This window comes from Gadus chalcogrammus, chromosome 3, assembly GCF_026213295.1.
Source record: "Gadus chalcogrammus isolate NIFS_2021 chromosome 3, NIFS_Gcha_1.0, whole genome shotgun sequence".
In the NCBI taxonomy this organism is placed as follows: domain Eukaryota; kingdom Metazoa; phylum Chordata; class Actinopteri; order Gadiformes; family Gadidae; genus Gadus; species Gadus chalcogrammus.
In genome coordinates this window covers 6,748,898-6,758,960 of record NC_079414.1, presented here as the reverse complement: position 1 = coordinate 6,758,960, position 10,063 = coordinate 6,748,898, and the positions used below count along the sequence as shown (strand labels likewise).

Sequence of the window (10,063 nt, the reverse complement as noted above, 5' to 3'; positions counted from 1 at the left end):
CGAATTACAGTATGCTACCTTGTGAAAGCAGCTCAGGCAGGTTATAAGGGTATCACCGAATCTCGCGATAGCTTTGGCCATTTTTCATTATTGTCTATTATGAGAGTTTTTTTGTTCTCGCGCGACATTCGAACTTTCCCACGCCTGTTGTTGTGGCGTCTACCCTCTGCCCGTCGCCCCCTCCCTCGCTTCTCACCCCGTCACACCTCCCGCTTCTCCCTTTTTCTCTCCCAGTCTGGTTCTTCTGTTGTCCGACTCGCCTCGCTAAGGGGCTGGGGGAGGGATCTCGCGATTGTTGGACTTTTTTTTAGAGAGAGTTATTGGAAGATGGCGCCCGTTGTGACGGGGTAAGTGTTGAATTTCAGAACAAAACGAATTTAAAATTGTTAAAAAGTTGCACTTCTTGGTTTCGCCAAACGACTGCTCTTTGGTGGAGTTGTTGCAGAATGCCGTTTATAGTGGATCTCTTCCCCCGTGTTGTCTAAACTGGACTCTAACTACATGCTACTTTGTCTGTGGCTCAGTGTCGGGCCACTTCTCTAAAACTCGCCACCCTAAGTAGTACAATCACTACCTTATATTCCAACGGAGAAACAACAGTGGAATGGTTCATTTGAATTAACGCCAAATCCTGTGGGCACATTGTCTATGCTCTGCTTCGTTTTGAGTTACTTAGTTTGCATCCAGCGAAGACAATCGTGTCGGGAAAGTGTCGCTAAACATCAACTTAAATCAAACCAGTGGCAGCGCTACGCTGGGTTTTCCATTTCCAGTGTCACTGACTGTCTCCTCCGCTATGCAGTCACGTAACATCAAGACTGCAGCTCCACCGAGGCTTTCACACGAGTTTAATCTGTGCCACGAGAAGATTGACTCCACGATGTTAAACAAGTTCATATTTTGTTTTGCAGGAAGTTTGGTGAGCGACCTCAACCTCAGCGTTTGACAAGGTAAACCACGAACCAGAACTGTGCTGCAGACGATGCTGGAGAAGGCTTTGAGAAAACATGTTCAATGTGGTTTCCGATGCTTATACGGAGTATACGCTGTTTACTGCGTTTAACATGTCAACCTATTTTCTCTCCAGGGAGGCTATGAGGAACTACTTAAAAGACAAAGACGATCAAACGGTCCTCATTCTACACGCTAAGGTTGCACAGAAGTCCTACGGGAATGAAAAAAGGTTGGTGTATTACAGACTGTATGGTATTACAGTCATTTCATTTGGGTTTTGGCCAAAAGCCCAAAGCGCTGTGATCGTCTAGCACACTTGCTAATAAGCATAATAATAGTGTTGTTGCCGTTGTGTTTACCTTTCCAATCGCTCCCTCGTCATAGGTTTTTTTGCCCTCCGCCATGTGTGTATCTGATGGGGAGTGGCTGGCAGAAGAAGCTGGAGAGTATGGAGAGGGAAGGGTGCACGGAACAAGAGGCCCAGCCCTGCGCCTTTATTGGAATTGGCAACAGCGAACAGGAGATGCAACAACTCAATCTTGAGGGCAAGGTTGGCATAAAACACCCCATTATGATTCATCTTAATTTCCTCTTAATATTGGCTTCCTTTGCCTCTGGTAACTTATGAGGAATACGCATTTTGTTGTAAGAACTTCTGGAGGGCTGTACATTGGATAAAGGAGTTTAAATTATAACATCTTCCTGTGAAAAGTTGATTATCTATATTGAGTGGGTATTTAATATAAATAATTTGCAATCCTTCTCCTGTCACAACGATTCAGATCTTAAGAGAGCAACTCATGTTTCTTGCACCTCCCTTCACTTCCTTGTAGCACTTCTGCACCGCTAAGACGCTGTACATCAGCGACTCGGACAAGCGCAAACACTTTATGCTGTCGGTGCAGATGTTCTACGGCAACAGCGCCGACATCGGAGTCTTCCTCAGCAAGCGCATCAAGGTGATCTCCAAGCCCTCCAAGAAGAAGCAGTCTCTTAAGAACGCTGACTGTAAGTGGAGAACAACATGTGCGTGTCCACACACACTCTCACACACACGCACACACACACTCTCACCCACACACACACACACAGACAGTCTCCTGTGTGTTTTGATGGGGTCTCTTCTTCCTTAGTGTGTTGTTCATGGTCTCTCCAGTGTGTTGATGACGGTCCCTCTGTCCTAAGTGTGCTGTGTGTGTTTTGGTGGCCTCTGGCTTTAATGTGTAGCACGGTTTGCTGACAGTCTCTCAAGAGTGTGTTGTTGCAGTCACTCCAGTGTGTGTAGGTGACGGTCTCTCCAGTGTATTCTGTGTTTCTGAGGTCTCCAGTGTGTAGTTTGTGATGTTGACGGTCTCTCCAGTGTGTGGGGGTGACTGTTTCTGCAGTGTATTCTGTGTATCTGAGGTCTCCATTGTGTAGTGTGTGTTGGCAACTGACTTTCCGGTGATTATAAGGGATGGTCTCTCTGTGTCCCCAGTGTTTGGTGTGTCTCGGTGATGGTCTCTCTGTCTCTAGTGTGTAGTGTGTGATGAGGGATGTTCCAGTGTGTGTTGGTGACTGTCTCTCCAGTGTGTGTTTGTTGGTTAATGTTTCTCCTGTGTCTGTGTGCGTGTGTGTGTTGATGAAGTCTCCAGTGTGTGGGGAGGACTGTCTCTCAGTGTCCAATGTGGATATTGCGTGTGTTGGGGATCCTTCAGTGTGTGAGAGAGAGATATGATTATATACAACTTTATTGTCCGGTCACACAAGACAGTGTCTTGCATTATACACTCCTACAATCATCAACAACATCAAAGTATATCTGGAGAACCACAACATCTGATAAATCCATCTGTTGTCATCCACGCATATACACATACACATGTCATTTTATCGCAGTCTGTGTGTGTTGGTGGATGCATAGTCCATGTGAATGTGTGATCACAGTGTGTGTGTTTGATGGCCTCTTGAGTGACTGATGTGTCTATGTGTATAGCTTGTAGATGTCCGTCCGTCTCCAGTGTGCAAAGCATCGGTGTGTGTTGATGTCTGTCCCTCCAGTGTATAAAGTGTGTGTGTGTGTGTGTGTGTGTGTGTGTGTGTGTGTGTGTGTGTGTGTGTGTGTGTGTGTGTGTGTGTGTGTGTGTGTGTGTGTGTGTGTGTGTGTGTGTGTGTGTGTGTGTGTGTGTTGATCCCTCTGTCTCCCCAGTGTGTATAGCGTCAGGGACCAAGGTGGCATTGTTCAACCGCCTGCGCTCCCAGACGGTCAGCACCAGGTACCTGCACGTGGAGGGGGGAAACTTCCACGCCAGCTCCCAGCAATGGGGGGCCTTCTACATCCACCTCTGTACGTCGCTCCTCTGGGCACCGCTTATTCACCTAGTCTACGCTCTTCTGCATCCCTCCTCATTGTTAATGTGTTGATCTTTTGAAATGCTGCTTCAGATGGTTATTGTGTCAATTTAGTAGTAAATTTATAAAAAGTCCTGATGTGGTATAGATGACCCAATGCGTCAACATGAATCTGGGCTTGGAGGGACTTAAAACACACTTCTGTGTTAGAATCAAGTTCATGGGTGCAGGATAGTTTTCTTGTTTTTGACTGAAGGGTTCCGGTTCTGGGTTGGATCCTAACTGTCCGCAGCCCATAGGCCCTATCTGCTCCTTGTTGACATGCATCTGTATTCACTGTCGGCTCGATCAAAGCCAAATAACTGAATGGTAAACAAAAGCATGAATTTCTATGTGCTTTTGTGCAGTGGATGATGAGGAGTCTGAAGGAGAGGAGTTTGCGGTCCGGGACGGCTACATCCACTATGGTCAGACGGTCAAACTGGTGTGCTCTGTGACTGGCATGGCGCTGCCTAGACTGGTATGTTGCTATGCGTGTGTGGGTGTGTGTTTGTGTGTGTTGATGTCGGGTGGGCAGGGGCATGCGGGGTACACTGTGTGTACAAACGTGTCTTACAAACAGTTGATAGTTTTTAAAGCATCAGCGACACGCAAATGCTGTAGATCCTGTCCCGAGGGGAACATTCACGGTTTGTGTGCTCTTGGGTATCTGCATTCTACCAAGTGTCTGATTCCCCACGGACCTCCCCCGCAATCAGGTCATCCGTAAAGTGGACAAACAAACGGCCCTAATGGACGCCGACGACCCCGTGTCCCAGCTCCACAAGTGTGCCTTCTACCTGAAAGACACGGACAGGATGTACCTCTGCCTGTCCCAGGAACGGATCATCCAGTTCCAGGTACCTGCGTGCACACACAACCAAAAGGCCTCCAGGCAGGCAGTCTTTCTCCAAAGCCTTTTAATTGAATTGCGTTTCTGGCATGGTGGTCGGTAGAGCTGCTCCGTGCATCAAACGTTTTGCTCGACGTTGAGCGTGTAGTCTAAATAACGTGAGAATACAATGCAAATGTATTCCCGATGGCGTTATTGATTCTTTATTGTAATTCTTATTGTAATGTTGTCCTTTGGAGGTGTAGTAGTTTAAATTACTTAAATTGTACCTTTTTGTGAGGTAAAAACGCAAAATAAAAAAACGAATGTCACTGAGGCACATTTGTGCAATGCACTATTTAACCTTTCCATTGCATCTATTTAGTTATTAAATCATCAGAACTAGAATATTTCCAAAATTAATTAATTTAGGGAATTGTTCTCTATGTATTGATCGTTTTATTCTTGTCCACTTATGAAGAAGGGTATTCGTGATGGTAACATTTTACTAAATAACCCTGTAAGAATCCTTATCATGAATGTGTTGCCTCTCATCCATCATACAATCCATTGTCGTGTCTGTTTCACAGAAGCAACATTATTCTTCTCAGATTTTGTCTTACACCTCCCCCAAATGTGTCCCACTTATAAAACCTCTGCAATGTTCCAATATGCTTTATAGGAACTACATTGTCCACATTTGTCTAGTTTATATTTAACCTCTGTTTGCAGGCTACGCCATGTCCCAAAGAGTCTAACAAAGAGATGATCAACGACGGGGCGTCCTGGACCATCATCAGCACAGACAAGGCCGAGTACACCTTCTATGAGGGCATGGGCCCCGTGCCCAAGCCCGTCACCCCCGTCCCCGTGGTGGACAGCCTGCAGGTACAACCATGGCCGCCATAGCACGGACCCACGCACTCTGTACTACCAACCTGTCTCTTTGAGTACTTCTTCTTTTCTTTACGTGCGTTTCCAAACCCTCTTGTTCTGAGCTGGGACCTAAATTCGCCAACCGTAGATTCAGGAGGCAAAAGGTGTTTTTTTGGATAGGAAAACTAGACTCCATAAGTCCTTCTTACCTTTTCTATAGCACTGTCATTGGGCTTCCTAAATTACTAACTGTGCTATTCCCCGGATAGGTGATAGCGAGAATCGTATTATCATTATTACAACAACGTTCATATTTATTTTGTTTCAATAACAGCGCATGCAGAAGCAACCACATTCACGCAGCAGTTATTAAAGGAAGTACGAAACAGCTACATTTAAATAAGCGTGGACATAAATAAAACAATTTCATAAGTACAACTGACTTGTCATCGTAAACTCACGTTATGCTCATTGGTTGCATGCTGCTTTTGCATTAAGTTTCCCTCAACTAAATTGCAGAGGGAAACGTTTCAAATTACAACGTGCCGCAAAATTGGGTCCAAGCAAGCCTGCGTTATTTTGGAGGATGTGTAATACTGATGAGTGTTATAGCGTTGGTAAAGTGTAAGTATTGCGTTGGGATTCGGACTGATCCCAGCCCAACTCTCGACAAATGCAGAACGTTTGCAAGACATAGGATGTAATTTAAATGGGGCCTCAAATGGCCTTCTTTACGTTCAAAGCATGCGGTTGGCTTGCATTGGGAGCTATTGCCTTGTTTCCTGGTCACGTCAATCAAACATTCTGGCCTCATCTCTCAAGTCTGATTGTAGCGAGTGGGAGTGCCTTGTGAGTGAAAGCAAAAACCTTAGGTGGTATAGGTTCAGTGGTATAGGTTCAGTGGTATGGATTCACTTTAGATAGTGAAAGGGACTTGTTCCAACCTGGTGTTTGGTTTAGCTTTAACACACCTTTCCCTGCAACCCTGGTCTAGTTGAACGGAGGCGGCGATGTGGCCATGCTGGAGCTAACGGGACAGAACTTCACCCCTGACCTCCGAGTGTGGTTTGGAGATGTGGAGGCAGACACCATGTACAGGTGTGTGTGTGTGTGTGTGTGTGTACACAAAAGATTGAGAGAGATGGTATTTTTTTTATAATTTGCAATGTTGCTTGCATGTTGAAATAATTGTCATACGCTCTATAAAGTGTTGCAATTGAGCAAGTGATCAGTCAATCAGAAAGCGGCACCGTCAATCCTGTCAAAGAATTGTAGATCTTAGTGTAGTTGTTGAACCAGTGAATGCACTTTAGCACTGTGTGTACCAAAATGCAATAAAAAAACGTAGGCAAGGCAATGTATACATTAAATGTGCTCTAGCAGGGATCTATGTTAATTACACCGATACTACGCGGGTAACTAAAGCCGCACTCTCCGGTATGAGTGTGTCTATTGGTGGATGTGCTGCCAAGGAGACGCTCAGGCAGCAGCACCACTCTATTGAGCGTTGTTTGGTCCAGATTTCTAGGCGAATTACAAAATATCCTTTCCTTAACAATAGCCTGACTAAAATGTAATCAAACCATAGACGTCTCAAGTTTTGAAATGTTTTTAATTGATTAAGATGGCTGCTTTAGAAGTGTATCCCGCTGCAGAAAGGTAAAAAGCATGTTTGGTACTGCGTGGGCAGGGCAAGGTAATTCCAGCATCAAACGTATTGGCGCCAAAGTAAACTATGATTTAAAATAGTCTGTTTAAAAGCATTTATTTTAAAGAAACAGAAGAGCAAACCGACCATACCACCCAGCCAACCCCCCCCCCCCCCGTGCCCCCCCCAGGTGCGGCGAGAGCGTGCTGTGCGTGGTGCCCGACATCTCGGCCTTCCGCGAGGGTTGGCGCTGGGTGCGGCAGCCCGTGCAGGTGCCCGTCACGCTGGTGCGCAACGACGGCATCATCTACGCAACGGCCCTCACCTTCACCTACACGCCGGAGCCGGGCCCCCGGCCCCACTGCAGCGCGGCGGGGGCCATCCTGCGCACCCACAGCACCTCCTCCTCCTCGCCGCTCTCCTCCTCCTCCCCCTCCTCCTCCTCCTCGCTGGGGGGCGTGGGCGAGGCCCAGGGGGCGTACCCCACCAGCGACTCTGCCGCCAGCATGGCGTCGGCCATGTCCGTGCTGTCATAGTAGCGGTGTGTGTGTGTGTGTGTGTGTGTGTGTGTGTGTGTGTGTGTGTGTGTGTGTGTGTGTGTGTGTGTGTGTGTGTGTGTGTGTGTGTGTGTGTGTGTGTGTGTGTGTGTGTGTGTGTGTGTGTGTGTGGCGGCGAGTGCGTGTTTCCCAAAGGAGGCGCATGGACCCCGGGCAGAACAGCACGCCAAGCCACAAACTGAATCAAGAGAGCAACTGTCCTCCGTGGAAATGGACAATGGTTTTTCCTCTTTTAAAAGACACAGACTTTGGGTGGGGTGGAGAGGTGGGGTGTAATATCTTTTATTTTTTTACTCCCCACTCACTCCTCTTTAGCCCCCTCTTGTGGACAGTTGTGGATTGAGAACGAGTCCCAGTCTGAGGATTGTACGGTATAAATCAACAGCGGGGATGCACACGACTCCCCCCTGCCACCGACACAGACAGTCACTGAAGCCTTTCATGTCAAAGAACTCTTGTTTGTTTTTGTAGCTGTGGTTTTGTAGGAGGTCTTCCCCATGCTTACTTTATACTAGTGTCAAGTGTGTCTTTGGTTTTTGTACTGAAGAGCTTGGCGCCGGTGTGCACGGGAGCGGCTGTGGGGCTGGGGGAACTCATTGGGAGGGTTTTTCTTATGGTAACATAGTTTTTACGGACCAAGGAATATTATATTATTTTATTCGTATTATATTTTATAAGCTTTAGTTGAGGTACATTTTCACTTTTTTTTTTTTTTTTGTATGATATCGCATTAAGTTCACATTTGTTACCAAAACGAATAGGTCTTTGGACGGCTAACTTGAGTGAGATGGCGAGGGCCGGGTGGCGAAGGGGGACCCCCCCGGTTTGCTACTCATGTTCATTGGAGCTGGAAACTCAATCCTAGTAGCCATTTCAATAACCTTCCAATAATGTAAACAAAGTACTAGTACAAAATACTCAATGCCTAGTCTTTAGGAAGAAACGGTAGAGCGCTCCCCGACATTCTGCTTCCTTAGATCTTCCACAACGCTCGCCTTTTCTGATCAGGACTATTTTGTGTGTGTGTGTGTGTGTGTGTGTGTGTGTGTGTGTGTGTGTGTGTGTGTGTGTGTGTGTGTGTGTGTGTGTGTGTGTGTGTGTGTGTGTGTGTGTGTGTGTGTGTGTGTGTGTGTGTGTGTGTGTGTGTGTGTGTGACGTTAAATTCTAACGCACGAGTAGTGTGCTGCTCCCACATGAGGCCTTTGATTTCCAACTAGTCCGATTTTTTTTTTTTCAGAATGCTCCAACTTAAAGTTGACTTAGTTCCTTTGTAACTAGTAGCCCTGTGACCCCCTCCCCCACAGAACACCCCAACAAAAAGCGTTTCAGCCTTAGAGGCTGGTAATGAGAACTAATACATTGTGTAAATAATTTGAGTTTAAACTCTGTTTTTATATGATCTAGTGCCCAGCGCTTTGCTGGGGAACTTTAGAAGGGGCCTTGGGTTCCCATTGGGGGGCAAAAGTACTGAACAGCTTTAACACCACTCCTGCCTTGTAGCACAGACTGCTCCTCTTGCCCACCATTGAACTGCTGCTGTTGATGCTCAACACCATGTGGATTTTGAAAACAAGCAATTTCCTACGAAGATAGTGTTTTCTACAATCAAATCGGATCACCTTTCGGTGTTTGGATCTCTCCTGCGGTCCACTACAACAATCTTCTGTGTTCCCCAGATGTTATGTTGCTTTTCATATCCTGTGTTCATTGTGCATATCAATTTTGGTTGAGCCAATGAGACCCCCCCCCCCCCCCCACACACACTTTCCTCCTTCCCGTTGTTGTTTAGATCACATTAAAACCAAACCACTACCTGTATGGTCCAGCCTCTGCCCTCTCTGTGTAGGCCTCCTTGGTTAAGCTAGGGGCTCTGTCTCCCAGCTCTACGGTAAAGGCAGCGGAGCTTCTCTGTCCCCAACACTGTTAGATGGATGGGTGGGTGGTAAGCTCCTAACCTGTGTTTTTTTGGTGCTGTAATACATATTAAAAAGGATAGACACTTGTTGCTACAGGGAACTGTCTGATACGCCATCACTGCTCACTTACGGAATAATCTGCCTGGTTTAGTTTCTGTCCGTCTTTCCTAGTACCGGTCAATCACAAACTGCAGAACTAAACTTTCCCTCTTTTATGCATTGGAAGGAGGCCCTCTCTGGTAGTTTAACCTTGTTTGGTAGGTTAAGTTGTATCGTACAATACACTCATTTTTATAAAGGTTTGAAAGTATTCCAAAAAACAGCCTGAACGCCTCATTGCCCAATTTAAATTCTCCCAACGGCGTCTTGTTTGGGTTGTTTTCCCCGTGCAGCAATAGGGCGAGCTATTTATTATAACTTGGACTAATCAAGACGACTAAAAGCAGGCTAGTTTCTGGGCTTGCTCCTTTCATCATCTTCCTCGTGTATGATTCTTTCTCTATCTGCCCCTCCATTTTGTCAATGCCTCTGTCTCTTTGTAAATCCCTCTAAGGAGAATCACTGCCAGTGTTCCTCAGCGAAAGGTCATTAATAAAAAAGAAGTTGAATTTAGTTATTTGTTTTACTTCATTTTGAATTGTTGGGTGTCTTACTTACAAGGACACCAGGGAATATATTCCTATTGATACTGTCCAGGACTGTCCGATTATATAACTGTACAGGATGTGATTGTGATGACAGTCTGAACTCCTAAATAAATCTAGTGTCATGCTCTTGTGCTAAATGCCTTTAGCTATGTGCTAAAGGCATTGAGTGTTTCAACTTTGTTAAGCACGACAAAGGGCTTATAGAGCATAGCATACATTTCTCTTGAAATAATGTTATGCATCCTCACATTATAGGAACTCGT

The 10,063-nt window shown here is 46.0% G+C and overlaps 1 protein-coding gene across 2 annotated transcripts; it reads left to right on the top strand.

Moving 5' to 3' along the window:
- Positions 1–175: 175 nt before the first annotated feature.
- On the top strand, positions 176–9,933 carry LOC130379082 (recombining binding protein suppressor of hairless). 2 transcript variants are annotated; one of them, XM_056585672.1, is made up of 11 exons: positions 176–347; positions 912–950; positions 1,088–1,183; positions 1,339–1,504; positions 1,788–1,980; positions 3,143–3,280; positions 3,693–3,805; positions 4,044–4,184; positions 4,889–5,044; positions 6,027–6,130; positions 6,871–9,933. In XM_056585672.1, the coding sequence occupies exons 1-11, from the start codon at positions 328–330 to the stop codon at positions 7,214–7,216; spliced, it is 1,512 nt and encodes a 503-aa protein (XP_056441647.1). In that variant the 5' UTR covers positions 176–327; the 3' UTR covers positions 7,217–9,933. The 2 variants fall into 2 exon arrangements, with proteins under 2 accessions (XP_056441647.1, XP_056441648.1); XM_056585673.1 differs by having other exon boundaries at positions 178–347; positions 1,788–1,962; positions 6,871–9,932.
- The last annotated feature ends 130 nt before the right edge of the window (positions 9,934–10,063 follow it).

Bases quoted from the DNA above. Each gene is read 5' to 3' on its own strand.
- LOC130379082 (XM_056585672.1), top strand. From the start codon at position 328: ATGGCGCCCGTTGTGACGGG. The intron at 1,184-1,338 runs GTTGGTGTATTA...CCCTCGTCATAG, and splicing joins TCCTACGGGAATGAAAAAAG to GTTTTTTTGCCCTCCGCCAT. The intron at 6,131-6,870 runs GTGTGTGTGTGT...TGCCCCCCCCAG, and splicing joins GAGGCAGACACCATGTACAG to GTGCGGCGAGAGCGTGCTGT.